The 23,999-nt window shown below is 40.3% G+C and overlaps 2 protein-coding genes across 3 annotated transcripts in view; one reads left to right on the top strand and one right to left on the bottom strand.

Moving 5' to 3' along the window:
* Positions 1 to 18,006, top strand: part of OSBPL9 (oxysterol binding protein-like 9) — a 27,810-nt gene extending 9,804 nt beyond the window's left edge. The window contains exons 5-20 of one of the 2 annotated variants that reach the window (XM_010289847.1): positions 3,211 to 3,249; positions 6,278 to 6,371; positions 6,929 to 7,030; positions 9,308 to 9,467; positions 10,146 to 10,258; positions 10,529 to 10,647; positions 12,092 to 12,177; positions 12,426 to 12,604; positions 14,024 to 14,101; positions 14,368 to 14,478; positions 14,859 to 14,922; positions 15,033 to 15,173; positions 16,066 to 16,144; positions 16,479 to 16,570; positions 16,997 to 17,132; positions 17,240 to 18,006. In XM_010289847.1, the coding sequence (XP_010288149.1) occupies positions 3,211 to 3,249; positions 6,278 to 6,371; positions 6,929 to 7,030; positions 9,308 to 9,467; positions 10,146 to 10,258; positions 10,529 to 10,647; positions 12,092 to 12,177; positions 12,426 to 12,604; positions 14,024 to 14,101; positions 14,368 to 14,478; positions 14,859 to 14,922; positions 15,033 to 15,173; positions 16,066 to 16,144; positions 16,479 to 16,570; positions 16,997 to 17,132; positions 17,240 to 17,314 (1,668 nt within the window). In that variant the 3' untranslated portion in view covers positions 17,315 to 18,006. The remainder of the gene's footprint in view (positions 1 to 3,210; positions 3,250 to 6,277; positions 6,372 to 6,928; positions 7,031 to 9,307; positions 9,468 to 10,145; positions 10,259 to 10,528; positions 10,648 to 12,091; positions 12,178 to 12,425; positions 12,605 to 14,023; positions 14,102 to 14,367; positions 14,479 to 14,858; positions 14,923 to 15,032; positions 15,174 to 16,065; positions 16,145 to 16,478; positions 16,571 to 16,996; positions 17,133 to 17,239) is intronic. The other variant, XM_010289848.1, reaches the window with a different exon arrangement.
* A 774-nt stretch (positions 18,007 to 18,780) lies between these two features.
* On the bottom strand, positions 18,781 to 23,370 carry LOC104622922 (nardilysin-like; the record flags this gene model as incomplete). The annotated part of the gene is made up of 8 exons (XM_010289849.1): positions 18,781 to 18,998; positions 19,264 to 19,353; positions 19,600 to 19,716; positions 20,001 to 20,091; positions 21,625 to 21,708; positions 22,330 to 22,382; positions 22,715 to 22,762; positions 23,232 to 23,370. Coding segments are annotated over 8 exons (820 nt in total), but the record flags the coding sequence as incomplete, so codon positions are not given.
* Between the last annotated feature and the right edge of the window lie 629 nt (positions 23,371 to 23,999).

Raw genomic sequence — 23,999 nt, 5'->3', positions numbered from 1 at the left:
TGCTATGGAGAAGTTTATTGGGAGGATAGACAAATATGATTGCTTATCTTGGTTAGGTGGTTTGCTGATAATGGACAAAACTGAGCTTGTAGTGGCAGATGTAGTCGTTTTTGATCACTTCCAGTGCTTTACTGCTCCAACTACCATTTAAGCATAAAGGTAGGTGGAATTTGGGTCCCCCAAAGATGCTAAGGCTTGCTTTCTGTTACACTAAATCAGATCTTGAAGTCCTTTCAGTACCAGTAAATATTAACTAGTGTAAATAAATGGGCTTATCCACTGAGGAGTGTGTGGGGGGGGTGTAGAGCTATTGAAGATAAGGTGGTTTATGTACAGCTAAGTGGAAGATGTTGATCCATCCAGGTGAAATACACCCTCTATAAATCTTCCCACTATTTTAATAACCTTTATTCTGCTTCATCTCTTCATCCTCCCTCTCTCTCTGACAACTATACTCGTTGACTACATGGCAATTCCATCGCTGTGTGTCATCCCCCCCTTTTCTATAAACTGTGTTGGTATCCTGATTTCTTACTACTGTAGGAAATAAAGAATACAGGGGGGTTGGGTCTGTTTTACAGTTCTGTAAGTTGCATGTATATGAAGCATTATATACATAAAAACGTATTGTGTCTGACTGATAGCTTTCTGTTCTCCAGTGTAGAACATTTTAAGATTCTGCAAGTTTTCTTCCCAAAGCTGGAAGGCAAGTGTGGCGGCTGACTTACACTGCTGAAAATAAGTCATATTAACACCACCCCTTCACGCCATTTTTACTTCTACAGTGTAGGAGAAGATGACAGACTTCACAATTACCTTCTGGTTGTTTGCATACCTTGAAAACTGTTATCACTTCTCTGTATACTCAGAACAACTCTCTGTTTCAAACACACAGCCATTTATTATTCAGATGATTTTGGTACATTGAGACAAATTTGGGGTTTTTTGGTGTTTTGTTGTTTGGGGGTTTTTTAATTGTTGAGTTGAGCTGTCTCATGGACTTGTAAAACAACCTGCTGTAGGACCTGGGTAGTTAAATTTTCATTAGACTTATTGGTAAATCAAGTGTGTAATCATGCAACTTGTACTTGAGGTGGCCCCTCAAGTACAAATTTCATTTTCAAAATAATGAAATAAATACCAGGTAACTAGGAATATGTTATAATACATACATTGCTTATCAAAAGCAGTCAAAATAAATTAAGTGGGATGGAGAGGGGGAGGATTTGACTTGTGTTGTCCCCTTTGCATGTATGGCAGTTGATGATGTCCAGCTTTGCTGATGTGTGTGTTGTAAAAGTATATGTAACGGTCTGTCAGTGGTTTGGTAAACTACAGTAGCTTTTATAATTTAGATATTTAGTTTTGCATCTTTGCCTTCCCTTTGTCACTCCATCGTTTCTGGTCAGTCATGCCTGCCTAGTTTTGTGGCATCTCTGCCTTCCTTACCTCATCAAGATGCCACATTTCTGGTTGTGCATTGCCGAGGTAGGATACCAAGCTTCAGTACAGCAACTTTGTGTTTTATTTCTTAGGCCTTAGGGGTGATAGCTGTGGTGGGTTGACCTTGCCTGGATGCCAGGTGCCCACCAAGTCACACTGTCACTCCCCTCTCAGACAGGGGAGCAAAAATATAACAAAAGGCTTGTGGGTCAAGATAAGGGCAGGGAGAGATCGTTCACCGATTACTGTCATGGGCAAAACAGACCCAACTTGGGGAAATTAGTTTAATTTATTACCTGTCAAATCAGAGTAGGATAATGAGAAATAAAATCAAATCTTAAAAGACCTTCCCCTCACCCTTTGCTTTTTCCTGGGCTTAACTTTACTCCCAGTTTCTCTACCTCCTCCACCCCAGCAGCGCAGGGGGATGGGGAATGGGGGTTGTGGTCAGTTCATCACACATTGTCTCTGCCACTCCTTCCTCCTCAGGGAGGACTCACACTCTCCTCCTGCTCCATGGGAGACAGTCCTGCACGAACTTCTCCAACATGAGTCCTTCCCACAGACTGCAGTTCTTCATGAACTGCTCCAGCCTGGGTCTCCTTCAACAGACTGCTCCAGCGTGGGTCCCCCACAGGATCACAAGTCCTGCCAGGAGCCTGCTCCAGTGTGAGCTTCCCAAAGGGTCACAGCTTCCTTCAGGCATCCACCCGCGTGGGGTCCTCCACAGGCTGCAGGTGGATGTCTGTTCCACCATGGACCTCCATGGGCTGCAGGGGGACAGCCGGCCTCACCATGGTCTTCGCCAGGGGCTGCAGGGGAATCTCTGCTAGCAGACATGAAATCTGAGCAGCATATTGCCAACTATATAAACTAAGGAAGAGTGTATAAAGTATCAAAACATAAATATGTGCCAACTTTCTTAACACTATTTACACCTTTTTTTTTTTTTTTTCTTTTTCCTCTAACATCTGGAAATCTGGGGAAATACTCTGCAGACAAGTTTTAAGGTTTACACTAAACAAAGTTATGGATGGATATACTGGCTAATATGAACTTTGCAGCAGAAGTGAAGCGATTTGGCTTGGTGTTCAGTAATTTATACTGTTGCTGGTACAGTGTTAAAACTATGCTAACTGTAGATTGGCATTAACTTGTCTGTTGCTGGTGTAATTTCCCCTGATGACACTTTTATTCCATGCATTGCCTGTTCTTTCCCATATGCTTCTACGCAAAAAGCCCAAATCCTAGATTGTGAATAATATGAAAACTTTTTAAAATCTAGTGGATACCAAAAAGCAAAAATTAAAAACATTTAACTTAGAAAGACACTTCTGCCTTTCAAAAGCAAAAAGTGCTTTTGAAAACTTGGCCTGTATGCTAACTGCAGTTCTTCAAAAACTGAGAACTTCATGTCAGTTTTCAAGGATTCATTGGTGCTGCAGATCATGTTTTGGGGAGCTCTTAGCTATTTGGGAAGAACCTACATTGTAAAGCGTGATTGTACTCTACAGTGCAGAGAAGGTATTTTTAAAGATGTTCAAACTTTTGTGGACAGATCCTCAGAAACTGCGAATCTTCAGAGGTGCAGTGACTATGTATAGAATTGTTTCTCCGAAGTTCAGTTACTGTATCACATGATGAGGAACATTTTATGGCTGAAAATGTAAACATTCCTGAGAGAAACTTGCTGTTCTCGCTTAACACAGAACTGATAAGTCATACACAAGATTGTTATGTTGATATTTTTAACATTTTTTCCTTAAGGACCAAAATAATGAGGAGAAGCACGCAGATGGACTTATAGTAAGTTTAAATCTAATCTTTATCTCCCTTTATTTCTGCAGAACATGTGAACAGAGACCTGAATTTCCACTCATTTTGCAACATACTTCTTCCTTTCTCTAATTTACCGCTTCAAGTGTCTTGTTAAAATTTCTGTTGAGTCATTAGCTTCTGAGGTTGGCTAACACCCTTGCTTTTAGAAAATGTAGTGATCAGTTTTATACGAGTGTCTTAAATGGCAGCGTTATGACTGAACGCTTAGATAGAAATCTGCCGTGTGAACAGATGAAAGGGAAATTATTGGGATAGACATAGTTTTGTGTTCCATCCGAAGTATCTGTATGTATGATAGATCAGCTATCCGTGTGCTTCAAGTAGTTTTGTCTTTTCTACAGCGCTGCTTATTTGACGCAAAGTTGTATTATGTCTAAGCAATGTTTCTTCTTTAATATAACTTCTGCATTTTTAATGTAACTTCTGTCATCTCTGGTTTCAGTCACATGTGACTTCTCTTCGTTCTCTTTTTGTCACTTGAGTACATTTCAGATACTTTTAATAGGAGAGTGGTTTCAGTAAAACATAACTCTAAAAGTCATACTGTGTTTTCATTACAGCTGACAATAATTCCCAAGTTTTATTTGCCTTTCCATTATATACAACTCTAGCAGTATGATTTTCTGATATGAACTTTGGAGTAAAGAAGCATATACAGATTTTGGTTTCATGCTTATTGTAAAAAGATGAAAGATTACCCTGTGGATAGTCACGTAATTCAGGTCTTAGTGTAAGGGAGCAGGGTCTGTTACGTGCCCTGGAAAAGAGAGGTTGTGCCACTAGACCCTGCCACAGGCGGGGTTGGTATGCACATTAGATCTGCAGCTCGGATTTCATATAGCTATTACAACTTACTGTAGTCTGAATTTGATTAGCCACTATTCTAATTACCTGTAGGCTGGCTTATACTGGGGAGAAAACCCAAGTTTTTCTGTATTAACTGATGTATCGGTGATTGTGAAGATTGAAATTTTGCTATTGAGGTCAATGCTAGCTTGGGCTAAAGGTCAGGACTTCACTTTAAACTTAAGCAAGAATATGATCAATGTTTGATACCATGGTGGGATGACGATCTTGTCATCTTGTTTCTGCGTGCTTGTTTTTAAGTTGTTACTAAACTCAGAGTAGGAAACTTTCAGGACTGCCTTAATCTGTTTCTAAACCACAAAGGCGTACCCTAAAATATCTAACAAGAAACTCCATGTTGCAGTGTGGAGAATTGTTTAAGGATGAGGTTACAATCCTGCATACAAAGTCAAAGTTACTTTGTGGTTTTGTTTTTTTTTCTTTTATCACACCAGTGTTCTGTATCGTACATATTATTAGTTTCCCTAAAAACTAGGGGAGGTGGAGATAGCAATAGCATCCTGTGTATCATAGGATCATCTTGATTTTTAAGTTTCTTAACTCTGAAAATGGGATCATGATTTTAAACTGTGAAGTATGTGGGACAGAGACCTACCTGTGTTACATGCATAATTGCACAAGCAGTTGAAGTAATGTGTAAGGGACGTTGATTTTATGCTGGAATACAGTGGAGTAACAGTATATGTACTGGATTATTTATTTGTATACTAGTTAGTAACACCAATGAAAATGGTGTGATTTTTATGGCTTTTTTTTAAGCTGGAGATTTTTTAAAGATAAACAGGATATTATAGGGATTTTTTCAATTAAATAAATCCTGTGCTATAAAAAAAAAAATTCACTACTTCACTGATTTTTTACTGTAAGATAAGGTTCAGAATTACAGCTAGCCAGGAAAGGAGGCAAGAAAGAAGTCTTCCTTTTGTAGGAAAATGGGAGAAGGAAGGTTAAAATGAGTGTTTCCCTCAGTCTGTATGCAAATAGAAATTAATAGACTAAAAGCAGGGAAGAGCAGTTGGAGACTTCCTTCTGTTTTAAATACTGATCTAAAAAGAGGGTAGGTATAAACATATTGACTAAATTAAAAGGCAAAGCTCCATCTACCTTTTTTAAAAGCAGAACTTTTTAAAAAGTAGAACTCTGTCTTGTATGACCTTCCTGTGCTTGATATTCTTCGACTTACAGTAGCAAGATTTCCTAGCAAATTGATGCAAGAATTTTCACAGTTCTGACATAGGTCAATGTTTTTAAATTGCAAGATGTTTGGGGAAGGGTTTTATGTGCCTTTTATCCAGTTAACAACCCAGAACAATGTAGAAGTTCTGGTTGTTGTATGTAAACGTATATTAAAAAAAATGCTTAGGTGAATACAAAATCACAGGCCAGTGAAGTAAGGCAAAATCAAGCTATTTTGGATTAAAAGGCATTGCAGTTTAGTTTTCCAGGAGGCTTGTTGTATAAAAGCCAAGAACATATACGGAAGTCAGTGACTTCGGTGAGTGTCAGGTTGAATTGGTGCTTCACTTTCAAAGTGCCCACATTTATAAGTAGATTGAAGTGCCTAGTATCTAGATCTACTACTCCTAGTAGTATCTCCTCTACTGGAGATGCACTGAAAACTGTCAGCTTGCATTAGAAAGAATTTTGGCAAAAAAGCCATTTCATGGCTGTAAGCATGCTGATGATTCTTGTTTTAATTTATGGGTCGATATACTGTGGTCTGGACAAATTAGTTTTTGACAAAAATGCTTTTAAAAATACAGATTACCTATCCTAATTTTTTGCCAGATAATTTGTGTCTAACTTTCTACTCTTTGCATGCAATATTTATCAACCGGCATTGGAAGGAATTCCAGAAGCTAGAACTTGAAATAAGAATTCTTTATAGGACAATTAAAATCTGTAGCAAATTCAGTTTAGTGTAAAATCTGTGTAAAGAATTAAAGTATTACCACTTTGAAAGTATTTCTCATGTATTCAACTGTCAATTTGTGTTTTACTTTCTCTCTCAGGAGTTTGCTATCTTGCATTTGGGCATTTCTTGTGCTCACAAGTTCTTGCTATCTATGCTCTATTTATTTTTTTTTTTTAATTGAGAAAAAATGTGGTTTTCTTTCTTTTATCTCAGAGCACTATAAACCCTGTTGACGCAGTGTATCAGCCCAGCCCTTTGGAGCAGTCGGTGATCAGCACAATGCCTTCCCAAGCGGTTATACCTCCAGGTACGGTGTATGCAAAGAACCTCAGTAGAAATTTTCATGAGCAGAGCAGGATGCAGCTGCGGTCTAGATGGAGGGCTGCGTAATGGTGGATAGCTTCTGCATCACACGTGCAGTACAGGCGCACACAGCGCTTAGCGGTGCGCAATCACTGCGGTGATGCAAAGGCAGGGAAAGGAGCAGGAGGCATGGAGCTTCCTCAGCCATCGGGTAAATCTGCCTCTAGTTCTGTGGATAAGCTGATAGATTTTACTTGCTCTAAGTTACTAGCTTACATTTCTAATATGCTTTCTTAAAATAAATGAAACTCTAATTTTCAGAAGAGAGAAATGCTTTCTAGCTAAATAGCTGCAATTTTTTAAAATGCCATCTTTGCTCAATAATAAAAAAGATCTAGATAACAGTGACAGAAACATGTTTTTCTGTCTGAATGGCTTTTATAGAAAAGGATTTCATTTTTAAAGGTGAGATGAAATAATGTGGAATCTCATTCCCCACAAAAGTGTAATTCTCATACTTAAATGTGAGTTTTGTATTTAATATATCAAAATGTCCCCTAGAACCTGCTCAGTTGTGCAAGTCAGAGCAACGACCTTCATCTTTGCCAGTGGGACCTGTAGTAGCATCGCTTGGAAATCAGACTCCAACACCAAATAGTACAGGTACAGTTCCATGTAACTGTCTTATTGAAGTACAAGAAACAAAACCTGAATATATATCATCTGTAACCTAATGTAATTAGCTATTAAGACAACGTTGTATTGCCCTACATCTTGCTTTTAATCTATACATATTTCGGTGTGGTGTTAAAATCAGTTATTCTGCTCTTTCTCCCTGCCATGTGTACATAATACGTAGGAGTATTACCAGCTTATTTCTTGTTGCCATCATTTCAATCTTGCGGTAATCAGCACAAGAGCATTCAGTTCGTGGCCATCGTGTGTGGCCTTTGGTTTTTTTAATTCATTGATTCCCTCTTTTAAATAGTAGTGTTCGATGGTCTTTTTAAAACTACAGTAGATGCTTTGACGCAAAAGTTACTTTAATATATATGCAATTGCTATAATTGTCTGTTTACAATTCCTATAATATTTTTAAGTTGGTTTTTTTGTAAACCATAGCTACTTAACATATTTTTTATTATCTGTCTACATTGACTATTACTTCCTGATCAGTTGTATTGATTTTATTGTCCAGTCAAGCTAAAACACTCTCATTTCCCTCCCAGGTTTTTTTCTAAGCTTGTGTGTAAATGATTTGTTGTTACTCTATTACTACCCTTCCTTCCCAGAGAACACTAATATGTGTGTTAAGCTGTATTTGCCGCAATCTGAAAAATGAAGGATGCCGCTGCTGGCTTTTTCTTCTGACAGAACCTTTTTTGAGTCTTACTCTGTGTATCTCATCTTCTAGTTGGTTTCTGGTGATGTTGCTTGTATAAACACCTTAGCTTGCTTAATAACCTCTGTTGTGACTTGGGCTTCCACAAAAGGTCTGTCAGTGTTAACCTGGTTTGTCTTTATTGCTATGACTCTTCTGAAAAACGGCCAGTTAGCGGTGAGACAGTATTCATGTAATCCTATTTAGAAACTATTCGTTAGATTTTGTCACAAATATATTTGTAGCTAAACTGGAAAAAGATATTTTAGGTAAGTAGAATACGAGTTGAGTGAAAACTGGCCGGACTGCCAGGCCCGAGGCTTGTGATCAGCTCTATGAGCTCCAAAGGGCAAGCAAGTGACTATTGGTGTTTCTCAGGGGTTGTTACTAGGTCCAATACTGCTTAACATCTCTGCTGATCTAGACAGGGACTTGCCAAATTGAGGAGAACAGTGGATAGGACAGGGCTGCCATTCAGAGGGGCTGTGACTGGCTGGGGAAGTGGCCCTCATGAAGTTTGATGAAGGCTATGCAAAGTCCATCCCCCACGTACGGTGAGCGTAGCCCTCAGCCTGCCCTGTTGCACGGGGTTAACTGCAGCTTGGCAGGAGGGGAGCCAGGGCTCCTGGTGAGCAACAAGTGGAACATGAGTCAGCAGCATGCCCTTGTGGTACCAGGTGAAGGTTTTGCCGCATACTGGGCTGGATTAGTGAGAGTGTAAGGAGCAGATGAAGAGAAGTGATTGTTCCTCTCTACTTCCCATCTGTGAGACCATGTCTTGAGTACTATGTATAGTTTTGGGTTCCACAGTACGAAGACATGGACCACCAGGATTAGGAAGCTGACGCCCATCACGTACTTAGAGGCTGACAGAACTGGGTTTGTTCAGCCTTGGGAAGGTCAGGCTAAAGAGGGATGTTACTGCTGTCTTCTGCCAATTATTGTGAGGGTATAAAGAAGATAGAACTGGGCTCCTCTTGGAGACGCAGAGCAGAAGGATGAGGCAATTAACACAAGTTGTAAGAAATTAAATTCCAAGTACGTATTAGAAAATGATTTGGTTTTATAATGGGATGGCTCAAACTTTGGAGTAGGTTCCCCAGAAATATAATGGAATCTTCATCTTGAGAGATATTTAAAACCTGACTAGACATGATCTTGAACAAACTGGTCTAATTCTGAAGTTGTCTGGGCCTTGAGTGGGGAGTAGACCGGATGACTTCCAGAGATCCTTTCCAACACAAATTATACTATGAATCTATACAAGTTTTCAGTATTACTGTTTTGCCTTTAATCGACAACTTTGGGGAAAACATGTCCTTATACTTTATTGTTGTTCTGTGTTCCTGATTTTCCTTGTGACCTTTCTTTTGTTATCTGTTAAATGAAACTTGGTATGAACCTGACTAATCATTGCTTCTAATGTTGTAAGATCTCGTACCTTCCAAGTTTGCATTAGTCTTTATTGATTTGAATAATGGTACTCCTAAGTTAGAACTGGTGGATTTTGAAATAATTTGTTTGTTTTTATTAAGTCTGTAATTTTTAATACTCCATAGGAAGTGGGCAATCAGCACCTAGCAGCAGTCTCACGTCTCCAAGCCATGTCAACCTCTCTCCAAATACAGTCCCAGATTTTTCTTACTCAAGCAGCGAGGATGAGTTCTATGATGCTGACGAATTCTATCAGAGTAGTTCTTCCCCAAAGCGATGTATGGAGTAAGTAGCTGAAAGTATGCAGTGCATGCTGAATACAATCTTTATGTACAAGGGCATGGCTTGCCTGCGAGTAGAAGTTAGTTAAGCTAAAAACGAAAAAAAGCCACACTGGCTTTTAAAAAAAAAAAAAAAAAAAAAGGCAGAAAAGGCACTCTGTGTAACAGAGTAAGATTACCCCATCCCCCAGCACAGTCGTCTTGTGAGGGATGCCATTTCCTCCTCTGCTCCTTCCCGTTCCATCAGGTATATAAGTTGACAAAACTCTAACGTAAACCAAACTTTTAAAGCCACCAGAGAGGTGGGAGCTGAGGCTGTGGTGTATTTCACATGCGTTTGTTGCAGCCTCACATTTACTGAAAGAAATTTTTGGAAGTTGACTGCCTTTTCCCAAAATCTTTATTTACTCTTCTTTTTTATGAATTGGAAAACTAATTTTAAGAGATGCTACACATTTCAAAGAGGAGTTAGTCAGCTGTTTTACGTCGTCAGGTGTTATTATCTCAGACTGCAGGCTTTCCCATTCGTTCAACTACAGTCCGTTTTAAGTTTTCGGTGAATTAGCATGCAGCACATATATTAATGTCTATCAGGAAACTCCTTGCCTATGTATATCAAATTATTATAATCTGGTCTGAATTAGTTCATTGTGAATTGTGAGAATTTACTACTCCTCTTTAGTTCTTCAGGATCTGCTGCAGTCCTGACTCGGAGCAGCACAGGAAGTAGTCTGAAACGTCCGGATACCACAGAGTCCCTCAATTCTTCCATGTCTAATGGGACAAATGATGCTGGTAAGTGGAGTGCATGAACTTTCAGGAGGGAGCTCTTGAGATTGTTAATCTGTGTGTAAACTGTGTCAATATATGTATGATTATATATATGACAAGGGACTTACAGAAAATGATTTCGCTACTGTTTCTTTACTTATGGAAGATTGTTGAATTGTAGGATTTAAAAGCCCTTGTTTTACAAATAAGACCTATTTGACAGCTAATATATATGCTAATTAAATACAGTCTTTGAAGGTTTAGAGAAAAACAAAAGCAATTTGGTCTTTGCAGATCTCTTCGATCCTCCTGATGATCGAGATGATGATGGGGAAGGAGAATCAGTGGAAGAACATAAGAGTGTCATTATGCATCTGTTGTCACAAGTTAGATTAGGAATGGATCTAACAAAGGTAAACATCCTGATTGTTTGTGGGGAAGGGAGGGAGACTAATCCCTGAATTCTGTGTAGATCAGTTCAATGTCAAAGTAATAATTTAATTGTTTATTTGCTCTAAGAGCTAGTTAAGCTATAATCTCTTTAGCATGGTATTTTTTTTTTTTTAATTAGAGTTCTTACTGGGAAGGGAAAAATGAATGCTGAATAAATGTATCCAACTGCTAAAATCTGTTTGGGAAAATAGTTTGCTATGGAAAGTAGCTGTTTGTTCTCTTTGAACCTAATTCTTGGAGGGCGTGTAAAGCTGGGATAAGACGATTGCTGTATGCACTAGTAATGTTTCTCCATGGAGTAGTAATGTTTCTCCTGTCTTCAGCTTTCTAGAAAAAGATCTACAAGATCCCAATGTCACCCATACGGTGACATTCAATAAGACATAAATAAAAAGGGGAATTAAGCCTGTAGTGAAATGCTTTGCTTAATTGGTATCTTGTTGAGTAAGTTGCTTGTGTATTTTGAAATGCTACATGTAGGTCCGGCAAGTAAAGAGTTGGATTTTTCATTAATGTGATTCATATTGGTGTCTATCTTAAGGTTGAATGAACAGCATTCTGAAGGTGTTGATCTTTCTTGGCAGCTTGGTTAAATGTAATCAAGTAATTCCAGATTGAAAAAGAGTAGGAGAGATCAATCCTATCATCAGCTTCCTTAAGTGGATGACTTTAACTGTCCAGTCTGGAACTCACAACAGACAATAAAAAGATAAACTTAAAACTTGTCTGGAGAAATAGCCAGCAGCTCACAAGCAAACCTCAGAAGGTTTCTGGCAGTTCCAAAATGTCTGTTTTGGGAACTCCTGGAGTAGTTGAAAATTACCGATCTCAAGTTAAGCTGCCAGGGAGCTTCATGAGCAAGCACCTTGTCTGCATCACTTTAAAAGTCAACAGCAGTATTAGCGCTGCTTTCAACAGTGGTCTGTACCACACTGAAGCGGACAGCAGATCCACAAGAATGCAACCTGCAAGTGCTGTTGGGGAAGACAAGTAGTAGGGAAGAGATTAACCTTCAGCTTGATAGAGTTCCATAAGAGGATGTGACTGCGTGGAATGAGATTTTTACTGTAACTGAAAATTGATAGTGTACATATAGATGGAATTAAATAGTCAGTATAACTGTAATTAAGAGCAGCTCTTGATAAGCTCAGCCATGCAGCTGGGTATGCTCTAAGTGGGCATAGAATATACATGAGATGAGACAGTTTCTCTTAAATCTTTGGTTTTATAGAAGATACCATCTGACCTGCACATGTCAGAAGTCATTGGTAAGGTTGAGAACACGTCAGCTTACAGGCACACGAAGCCTTGGGTGCTTTTTATGCTCTTTAGTCAGTACGTAGAATGCTTTTGTGCAGGATGTTAAAGTATCTTCATCTATAAGAGTTGTTTTTCTTCACCCAGGTGGTTCTTCCAACTTTTATCCTGGAAAGAAGATCACTGTTGGAAATGTATGCTGACTTTTTTGCACATCCAGACTTATTTGTCAGGTATTTGATTTTTCAAGTAGAGCATTAACTAGTTCTGATACTGTTTATGGCCCTCGTGGGCTGCCAAAAGTAAGTTGGTAGTTTTGAAGACTGTTGCTTGCGTTTGATCTAAACTTGAAAAATAGTCAAAGTAGTCAAACTTTTAGATGTAAAACAATCAAACATCCAAAAAGCTTCCCTGTATTTGAGGTGTACCTGCTTGTATTTCATTTTGTCTGCCCTTCTTTTCTCTCTTTTGGCCCATGTAGCATTAGCGACCAGAAGGATCCAAAGGAACGAATGGTTCAAGTGGTTAAATGGTACCTCTCAGCTTTTCATGCAGGAAGAAAAGGCTCAGTTGCTAAAAAGCCTTACAATCCCATTTTGGGTGAGATCTTCCGATGTCACTGGGTATTACCAGGCACTGAAGGTGAAGATGATATGGTTAGTTTCTTGTGGTATGTTTTTTGGTGCCTAGAATGCATGCAAGTAATTCCCAAAGCTTTATTAATTTACTGACTGAAATGGCTTATGCTATCGACAAACTATGGCAATTTCTTAACTGATTTCCCCTTATACCCCCCTCCTTTTCTTTGGACACAAGTTTAAAATACTTGCATGACAAAATTTGAGCTATTACTTTTTTAAGAACTATTTGACATGTTGAAAATGTTTCATAGCACCGAGTATAAATTCCTTTCTCTCCAAAGTTCGTTTTTGTTTGTTTTTTTTTTTCAATCATTCTCTTAAACCCTTGCGCCTTTCACAATGGGACCTTTTAAAATCTTTTTGTAGACTTTTGAAGTTTGGATTCTGAGCTTGGATATTTTAGCTGTGCATCTGTGCCTGGCCACTACTCTTCCTTTTGTGCTTTATTGGAGTATGTCTGGTGAGGTGAAGGATACAGTAACAGTAGTGTCAGTCCTGTAATCTGAAATCGTTTACCAGCATATGAGCTTTTCTCTTACTTGCCCAAGTTTCAATGAGACTGAAGGATTAATCAGACCTACGTGTGTCAACACAGTGCCCCACTGATTCTAGAGAAAAGCTCTAGCACTTGCAGTTCAGCAAGGTGTGGGCTTTTTTGTCATGTTGTGTTTTTGGGGTTTTTTTACTTTTTTAACACTTCATTTAGGCTTCTCACCTTGGGAAGTTGCAAAGAATGATGTGGGAAGTGCTGTTGTGAGATACTTCATGTAGCTTCAGTGTAGTATATCTAAATGTGATTATTTAGATATAAACCATGGTTTTTTTCCATTTAATTTGCTCCCTCCCCCCCCAGCCCCCAGTAATTAGTTTCTTGCTCTTTCTCTTGTTTCAGAGGTGAATGTTTGGACTCTCGTTTGCTGGCATAAAGACAATATATTTGTGCTGCCATTGCTTCTAATGCTGAATTGTACTTTTCATGATTTGCCACAGGAAATTAATGTTGGTTTATGGTTTTGTGACACATTTAATCTGATCATTATTAATATACATAACAGACTTTATCAGAAGCAAAAATGGAAACAATTTCTGCCACCCATTTCTTATTAGTTAGTAAGAAATTAGGTGGATTTAAATACTACTTTGTAACTGGGTGTATACAAGGCTCTTTCAGTTTAACTGTTGTCTCTGGGGGCATCTCCAGATACATCTATACTTAAGAACAAGAGAGTAGAAGCTCCATGTTCTTTAGAAAGCATCATAGCTTCAGGAGTGAAGGGTTATTGCCCATCAAATTAGCAAACTGATAAATACATTAAAATCACTGCAATACATTTTTATAGAAGCCTTTAAATATGGAAGCAAACGCTCTTGCAAGCATCTGGTGTTTTGTAAACACTGTCAGTGATGAAAATGCTCTCTACTCTCATGCAGGAGCCAGTTTCAGAAGGACCAGTTCCTTGGGTCAGTAAAAGCAGCGTAACGTTTGTGGCAGAGCAGGTCTCTCATCATCCTCCAAGTAAGTTGACAATAACTTTGCTAATAGAGATGGCATCTGGATAGGAGCGACAGCAAAGTCAGCTCTTGGTTTAAGTCTTGGATTTACATTTTCTCTCCAAAGTTGAAAGCTGATGGTTTTCTCTATAAACTGTTTTTGAGAGAAACAAATTGCAAACTGCGTTGCCACAGAAGTATGAGGCACTTTGAGATATTTTCTAATGAATGAATTTGGAAACAATGGTATTAATGTCTTCTGCTGCAATTTTTAATACCTTTTTTCTTCAGTTTCAGCCTTTTACGCAGAGTGTTTTAGCAAGAGGATACAGTTCAATGCTCACATATGGACCAAGTCAAAATTCTTAGGAATGTCTATTGGGGTTCATAATATAGGGCAAGGTATGTGTGCGTAAATTTAACTATAACAGAGAAATGTACATTATGCAACTGAAACTTTTACAGGATTTTTTAAAGTCATCCTATTAAACATAAGGAATGTTTGAATTTGTGTAACTAGAGCTTTTGTATCTAGGAATCAGAGATTCCTTCTGCACACTTTGTGCACTGAAATCACTCGGGGCCCAGTTTTTTGTGTAAATACAACTGTCTCTGCCTTCTCGAGAAGCTAGGCATTCTCAGCATTGATGAAAAAAAGCTGGTCATCTCTCCTTTTTATGGTACCTGTTTTTTTAGTGAATTGTTGTGGGAGATCGTTATTAAAGGTTTTGCAGAGGTTTTGCTGGATGCTTTTTAAATCTATTTTTATTTTTATTTGATAGGGTGTGTCACATGCCTAGATTATGATGAACACTATATTTTGACCTTTCCAAATGGTTATGGAAGGCAAGTAAATGCTCTATTTGGCATTTTCATTTTTAATGCCTTGTAATATGTCATGCTTAATATTTATAGGTTAAGGGGTCATAAATATATACAAATATTTATAATTGCAGGTCTATTCTCACTGTGCCATGGATAGAACTTGGTGGAGAATGCAGTATTAATTGCTCAAAGACAGGTTATAGCGCTTCCATCGTCTTCCACACAAAACCATTCTATGGAGGAAAGAAGCACAGAGTTACAGCTGAAATTTTGTAAGCAGCTTTCCTCAGTTAATCTTTTTCTCTACTTAAATGCTGACAGTGTTCTTTCAAGATGGTCAGGAGTGTAAAATACTGGAACAGCTACACGCACTACCTTAGCTCACAATTACCTGTCACGGGATGCCATTTTACAACCAAGATTTCAGAGAGGAAACCTGCCTAGGCCTGCACCCTACCATGTCCTGCTCTAAAACATTCTTAGCTGTGGACCAAAAGGAATGGTCCGAAATTTCTCAGTTATTATCTCTCCTAAAGTAAAAATACTGAAGCAAGCCTTGTAATACTGCAGTTCACCGCGTGTCATCAACGTTCTGCTGCAGACTTTTATGTATTTATTTTTATCTGTGTTTTGGCGGATTTTGGCTAGACCCACATGCCCAGAGCAGAGAATTCTGTGGCAATTCTCATCTTATTTGGAGATCTGCTGTAATGTCAGTAAGTCATGCTGACAAAATGAGGTTCATAACTTGGCTTTAAATCACTTCTTGACAGACATTGATAGATGTCATTTGTGAACTCGTATTTGTGTTTCCCAATAGTCCGGGGAAGAAGCTACACGTTTGTGAAACCTTTTTAAACTTAAACTTATCGCTGTAGATCTGTTTGGAAAGATTAGGTTCCTGAACTCTAAATGCGGATACAGCCCTAAAGCAAGACCTGTCTTATCCTGGAACAGCGCTTCCTTTTAAGGTTTATCCAGTTGAACCAATTCATGCGAAACTTCTCACTTGTAAATGGAACAGTTGTCTTTTCTATGTTGGTGATGGACATTTTAAGGGCTGATATAAAACAGACTGTACAGCAGCTAGCATAAAGTTTTGATCCCTTTGGGTCTTTCAGTTACTGTAATACAACTAAGAAATGACTGTTTCTTTCTATTCAGTTCTCCTAATGACAAGAAACCCTTCTGCTCAATTGAAGGAGAATGGAATGGCGTCATGTATGCAAAACACACAACAGGGGTAAAGCAGCTTTTTTTTTTCCCTTTTCATCAGAAATGGAAGATTGTGCTTAAAGAGTTGTGTCTTGTGGGGTTTTTTGTTTTGTTTTTCAAACAAACATTAGTAGTTGGGAACTCCTGTGAATCTGCCCCAAAGACCACAAGAACGCTGAATTTGGGGTAAAAGTCCTGAATTTTTAAAGTAACTTCATTTTTATAGCAAGAGCAGAATCTAGAGAATGACATTTCTCATGTATTTTCTGACAACCAGTGTACTAAGAGTGTGAGGGTATTTAAATTTTAAGTCCAGATAAAGATTTTTTTATTTACTTTTTTTCCCTAATCTCACTCTGTAGGAGAATGCTGTCTTTATAGATACCAAGAAAATGCCTACAATTAAGAAGAAGGTAAGGAAATTGGAGGACCAAGACGACTTTGAGTCTCGCTGGTAAGAACTTTAGTTCAACGGGCAAATTAAAACTTTTTTTTTTTTTTTAGTTAGACCCATTTGCAGTACACAGCCTGACTAATGGTATAATTAATCCATTCACTGCATGGATGAACTGTGCTCCTTGTTAGCCTTTGCTGCATGACAGAGCCAAGGTACAAGCAGCTTCAGGTGTTAATTGGGAAGGGGAATCCTGTAGTGCTCACTCACATCATCGGGACCAAACGTTCCAGAGAGGTATAGAGAGCTTCAGTGGCAATAGACAGTGCAGTTGTGGTTTAATACAGATTGGGTTTTTTCTGCTCTTTCAAGAAGTGAGACCTACCTCAGGTCAAATATTGATGACTAATAGCCAGTAATATGTTTCTACAACCTTGTAGCACTTTGCTTCTATAAAGCAGTCTCCATTCACATTTCCTTTTTAAGCTTATGGAAGGATGTAACCTACAACTTAAAAATTAGAGACATCGATGCAGCCACAGCTGCAAAGCACGCGCTTGAAGAAAGACAAAGAGCTGAAGCCAGAGCCAGAAAGGAGAATGAGACCTCATGGGAAACAAGGGTGAGCTTTATTCAAACAGTGTAAATAAATGCCCTCTAACCTGTCACATTCGTTCCTTTCCAACTTAGTCATGAAAAGCTTACATCTGCTTATTCCCTTTTTTCTAGTTATTCCATGAAGATGGAGAATGCTGGGTTTACGATGAGCCGCTATTGAAACGACTTGCTGCCAGTAAACATTAAGTGGGTTCTAAAACCAGAAAACATTCAAGCCTTGGCTTAGCAAAGTTTACATCTGATACCAGGATAGTCATCAGTTATCACGTACATACCGTTTGGAGTACCTGACCCCTCCAACTACAGTGGTTCCTATCTCAGGGATACTGGACTTACTGATGCAGATAAAGCAATTAAATAAACAAGAAACGTCTTGGCTGTGCAGTAACTTACATTGGACTCTGCTATACTGGTCGTGTATTCAGGCTTCAAAGGCGGGCGGCTGGAGCCCTCTTACCGATGCTTCTAAAGCATGCGGCACCTGGGCCGCGCAGCGTATTCGCCTTGTATAACCACTGTGAAGGCCGTGGCATTGGTATCAGTTGCGTAATATTCCTGGGTCCTACATATTTAAAAACCAAGAAACAAAATGCAAGGCGTCATTTAAATCTAGCTAATGTTTGCAATGTGTAAATATGAGGATTCCTTTGAGGGGACAATTTGTTAGAAAATGCTACGTAAATGTTATCTTCCACCTGTATGATAATCAATTCTTTTGGCATCTCAGTGTCTTGCCCAAAATAACTTTGTTATTTTGAGATGAAAATGTAACCATACATAATTCTACTCAGTGCATCTTAAAGCTTCATAAAATAGATTTTTCAAACTTCTCTTATGGACTTTTTATTTATTTCATAATAAACCTTTGCAGCAAGACTTTTTTCAGCTGAGTGATGATCAGTTGTTTTCTGTGAAATGTATTAGTAGTATTTTTTTTCCCCCACGGGAATCCTTTTAGCTAAACCTACTTCTTAAAGCAGTTAATGAATTAGCAAAAGGAGCAGAATTTGCAGCACCCACAGCAGAATTTTCCTGGAATCTACATCCAGCCTTGCTTCTCTACTAGCTCGCCAGCACTTGGGGAATCTTTGCATTTCTGTGCTTTTGCCTGAAGTTAAAAAATGGTTAAGTAAAGTAAGTAGCTATATGTAGCAATCAAACTATTTTTCTTTTCACAGTTAAATCTAGATTTTATTTGATTTCATCTCAATTTTGTCTATGTATGTTGTGCATACAGGAAAAAAAAAATCCCACAAGCAGTGTGAGCTTGAAGCCTTAGGCTTTTTTAACCCTCCCACCCATGCTGTAGCTCCTCCAGGTGGAGATGTAGCCACTGCGGAGCGACTGCTACAGCACTGGGGGAATGATGCACAAGAGCCTGAGCAAAAAGGCGCAGCCCCCAGCTCCAGTGGCGAACCCGGCATCGTTCTGGTGGTGGGGGAAACTCCCCCTTCGCTCCAGCTAGAAGTCAGGGCTGTGCCTGTTTCTAATGAACGTGGGAGGTTCATGAGAAAGGTTGGCTGGAAGCTTGCTTGAGGAAAGCTTCCTCAACATCTGAGGACACCTTCATCCCAGCTAACACTACGGCCCTGTTTTAATAAGAATAGGTTTGTAATGTTTACGTTGCAGAAAGCACCTGTATTACACATCACTGCAGGGCAAGATGTCATTTTTATTTTAATATTTTATGGTAAGGGAGAACATTCAGAGTTGATGTGTACGCTTTGATGTCTTTGATGGAAGTAACATTAGTCATCAGAGAAGACGGGGGCAAGAAAATAAGATGAGGTATTTCACCAGATGAAGAATTCTGTACTTCCGAGACAGCTGTAACCTCTGAGTCCCCTTCGTGTTTTCCATATCCAACCACCTGGAAAAAAGGTACCACAGAAGAAATTTGGCTCTCATTCACTGTTCATCTGCCCTGACACTTAAATACAGATACTTAAATGCAATTCAAACAATGGTTATTAATAATTAGAAATGTAGAAAATAAAATACAAACAGTAATGTCAATAACCACCACATTAACAGTTGGATTACAGAGCTCTTCTACCACAGCCTTCCTGAGCTCTCTGAGGTTATCAAAGTTTGGCATTTCAGAAGTTGGCACCACAGAGCTGCCAAACACTCACGTGTACGCTAAGCACTTTCTTCTTGTTGCTTCTGTGAGCTTGGAACCAGGTGACCAGATCTGATTTTGTAACAGACTTCAGAGCTTCAATCTGAAACCCACAGGAATGAGGTTTAAGTAGCACAGTGGTGATTCAAGTAATTTTAAAGATTAAAATTGTTTCTCTGCAAACTATATTCCATTAGGTAAAAGAACCTTTTCAAAATAGCACTGTTTTAGAATCAGTGTGTTTCTAGTAGCATAAAGCCCACGATTTATGCTTTGCATTTAGAAGTGCTGCAAAAGGTCATGTGTGAGGGTTCCACGGGGCATTGCTTAACAATGAGAGACCACTAACCTCACGGGCAAGCCTGTCGAAGAGATACTGCTGCGTCACAACTTCATTCCAGTTCCTGTCTACTTCTTCTCCAAGATGAGAGTCTTCACATTCTTTAAGTTTTATCAAAGCTGTAACCTGTGTTTCAAAAAGACAACACAATTAGGTCCAAAGGGTTTAAAACTACCCTTATTTACCATCACATTCACTGAAAGTTACATTAACAAGGTAGTTCAGTGCTTTCAGACTTAACTGTAAAGGGACAGAGAGAAATGTTTAGAGGAAGAACAGAGTAAGAGGCAGGCTTTAAAGGTGAGTCCTCTAACCCAAAGACCTCAGAAATGCCAGATAGATGTAACCAAATCCTCCAGTTTAGGTGTCATTTAGCAGTTCAAGGAAGAGCTTTTCAAGATGAAGTTTACCTGGGTGCTAAAAGCATCTTCAGTTAAATGCTTGATTTTCTCTTCAAAGCAAGAAAGAAACTCCTCTATTTTCTTGTCAACCAATTCAGAACTGAAAGAGAGAGTTTGTTAACTAATTAAATTGCAGGAAAAAGAAGAAAAAAACAGTGAGAGGTAAAGTAGCAGAGCAGCCCCCAAATGACAAGGGAATGCTTAGACAGGCTCGCTTCCCTCCTCCCCTGAAAAGCTCACGCAACTGTGAACACCACCTTTTCTATCTTCCCTAGTATTTTGGGGCATAACACCAGCATGCTCATTTTTAGCTATATGTATTGTTCAAACACAGGGACTTTAGGTAACCCAGCAGCAGGAGTCGCTGCTGCTGTGATGCTGTCGGGGCCCTAAGCTGTGGCATACGCAACCGCAGCATGCGTTAGGGCCTGCTCTATCAGGAACCGCAGCTGCAGTCCTGAGCCCTCCACAGAAACAGTCGTGTTCTCTCAAACTAAGGCAAAAAAAAAAAATAATGTGATGCAATGGACTGTGAGGTTTCTGAAATACTAAAACCTTCACAGATGACACAGACCTCAGTAATGGAAGTGGCAGCAGAACCCTGTGCTAATTAAACTTCCACTGACACAGTTGCATATTTTTCATATACCCCTTCAACCGTGGCAGGTCAAATACTTGTAGTTAGCCCCAGCTTTGAACAAAACCCCAATATTGTCGTGCCCACTGGAACTGAGCCGGAAGAACAGCTATACAGGGTTTACTTGGCAACAGCTTCAGCTTTCCTGGCACAGTAGCTTCAAAAGGGCTGTGGGATATTTTACTTAGTCTTTGGATTACTTTTCCCTATTCAAGTCAGGACTGCTGCGCTTTTAAATAGCTTAAAGGCTATTGCTTTATTTAGGTGTTGTTTTTCAGTCACTATGTCACAACTGTCAGCAGTGTCACGAGCTGAAGCCAGGACTCTTTTTGACATTCCCTTTGGGCTCTTCCAGAACTCCCCTCATAGAATAAAAACCAACCCTCCATGGCCTGAAACAGGTGTGAACTCTTAAATGAGAGCAGGTGCACAGAAAAGCTCAAGCAAAAGCAAACTGAAGTCAGCTATGACCTGATCTAGCAGTAAAAGTAGAAGATTAAGTGAAACTCTCCCAGTAGTACCTCTTCAGCTGGCTGCTGTGTAAATACACCACTTACACAAAATACAACATGTAAACATGGTCACAGTTAGTCTGATGATACCCCACTACATCCCATGAGGCTCAGATATTCAGTGCCAAATACATGCAAGGTCCACTAGCCACCTTGTTAAGCTTGACTTTTCTAAAACCAGTTGCCGTAAATTTCCTATGCTGAAGTCTTTCTTACTCAGATGACAGCAGCAGCAAGAGCTGCCATTTACTGAGATGCTTTGCACAGCAAAATACAGCAAGGAACAGCCAGCTGATTCCTCCAGTCCCAGGCTGGCAGACCCCCGAGACACATCCTCCAGCAGAGCCTGTCTGTACCAGCCAGGCCCTGCTGCCTGAGCCTCTGCCGGGAGGATGTGGTGGACATGGTGTGGTACGGTCACCAGAACTGGGCGCTGGCGGCTCAGAGGTGACAAACATTAACCACAGAGCACATGCTTACTTACTTGTATTTAGTTGCTTGGGTTGCTACTGTGACCGAGAAGCCAAGAATCCCAGAAGTATTCCTGCAGGTAGGGTACACATGGTATCTTAAAAAAGAAAAGGGGGGGTAATAATAGTCATTCCACAAGCACAAATTAAATTTTCATTTACAGGACATGCTATAAGCTGAAATAGCGTTGGTACTTTAGAAAGAAAAATCTCAGATATAAATTCTCAATAGTCATCTTTCCTTTATTTCCTGCATCACTGCACTTCAGCATTTTCTGATTTTTAGGGAAACCCTTTTAAGCTTGGCAGAGTATCTGTGTTTGTGTTCCTGCAGACTAATTCATCAGAGTGACAGACGTACAGCTGGGAAAAGCTTGTTCCAGTTTCCTGCAGTAGAAGGGTGCCTCCGAGGGCGGCTGTTACACACCACAGAGCCGCTGTAAAAACAGCCCTGGGGAATGGGGAGCTGATTTAGGAAGTAGAAGGAACAACGTGATGCTGAATAATTCTGACTTAACACACTGCTAAGAGATGCAATTCTTATAGGACTCAAAAGCAACCTGGCTGCAGCTTGTATCAATGGCTGCTCTTGGTTTTGATGTGTTTATGTTGCTGTTCCCATTACAGTAATTGAAGAATTAGCCACTGTGCCGGAAGGGTTTCCAGAGTAAAAATACTAGGGAAGGGCAAAATCAGGTGCGTAGGAGCAGTGAACTCACCCAAGGGTCTGCTTGGTTCTCAGGAAGTCGAAGCAAGGCTCTTCCATGTGCATCTGAAATGGAGCACAAATGCGTTACAGCAGAAGCACTGCTCCCCTGCAGCCGCCCCTCGGGCTCCATACCGAAACGTGATCACAGCATGGGAAAACAACTGAAGCGCTGCCTTTCCAGCTGCAGGTTGGTAGGTAAGCGAACAGTCTTCCATACTGTCCATCACCGCAGCAGTTTGGGGATCCTGTCCCAAACACTCACAAGTTTCACCAGAGTGAGCAATATATACATGCTGTCCTCTTTGTACCACTTAGCCCCATGGCCTTGTTTTAGCTCCAAGCATTGTTTTCAGGAAGACACTTTGATGAGTTAGGAGGGACAAAATCGAACTTACCACAAGCAGCTCCATAAGAGTATACTCCCTTAGGTTCCTGGCACCTGACTAGAAAGAAAATGAAGATTTAGGATGATTTCATGGAGTTAAATGAGGTTCAGACCAAGGTGACAGTTGTGGCATACACACCTCAGCCTGAACTACAATTCACAGCAGGGACAGCTGGAAAGTCTTGTTTTCCGTGGGGGCCTCAGTAGGGCCTTCAGCAGAGAGGGGAGGGGCTCGCTGACCATGCGATCAGTGGTGAGGACACCAGGAAACCACCAAGGCACAAACCCGGCTATTTGCACTAGCACAGGCCGGGAGGGGAGGATGCTGGTTTCGGGGAATGCCACACGCTGCGAGAGCCCGCCTGGGCTCAGCCTCCTGGGCCCAGGGTGAGCGCTCACACGAGGTCTCGGTGCACTCTCTGCAACATCCCTGTCCAGAGACTGCTCTCAAGACTGACGTAAGTACAAGCGTAGCATCAGCAGCTACCAGAGGGAATAGACGAGTACGCACCAAGCTAACGCATTACCTGGTAATACACTGTCACTTCAGAGTTGGCATCACCTTTGTTGAGGGTTTTCACCTTACAGAGCAGATGTGTGTTTGGCAAATCCACCACCCGGAACTGAACAGGGCAAGGATGGGCCAGAGGGGCAAACTGGAGCTTTCTGAAGGGAGCACAGACAGCAGTGTGTCAAACACCCATCACATCTTAACCAAGACCAATACAACACTCAGTCTGACACTATTTTCCTCTCCCCAAACCAGAACAATGTCCTGCTTAAACTGCCACAATGAACAGTCAGCTCCTGCAGACACCAGCAGCACCGCATCCAGGAGGGGAGAAGGGAATTTCTGCATCTCTCCCACCCTGATCCCTTCCTCCAGGAAAGAATCTGAACTTGACTATAGTTTCCACATAATGAGTGGTGCAAGAGTCAAGAGATACTCACTGAACAACGTAATTCAGAAAATCCTTTGCTTCCTAGGAGAGAAAGCATTAATGTAAGTTTTATTTAGAAGAGAAATACTACCCCAATTCACAGCCACACACCACAGAGCATCGCTTGAGAAAGTGACCTCTCAAGCAAATAACAGGCAAGCTCTGCCACACCACCTACGTCCCTGCCCCCTCGCTCTATCCCATGTCCCTCCGGCCAGCTCTGCACCACGCTGCAAAGCAAACAGCGTCTCCAGGCAGTTTCTTGCCCTGTAACTTCTCCGCACGGAGAACGCAGAAGGCAGAGAAATAGCGTTAGCCATCACAACAGCAAAGGGTGGACACAGGAGGAGATAA

The sequence above is a fragment of the Phaethon lepturus genome, unplaced genomic scaffold (genome assembly GCF_000687285.1).
Source record: "Phaethon lepturus isolate BGI_N335 unplaced genomic scaffold, ASM68728v1 scaffold3786, whole genome shotgun sequence".
NCBI classification, from domain to species: Eukaryota; Metazoa; Chordata; class Aves; order Phaethontiformes; family Phaethontidae; genus Phaethon; species Phaethon lepturus.
The sequence above is the reverse complement of the archived record's forward strand: the minus strand, read 5'-3'. Positions and strand labels throughout refer to the sequence as shown.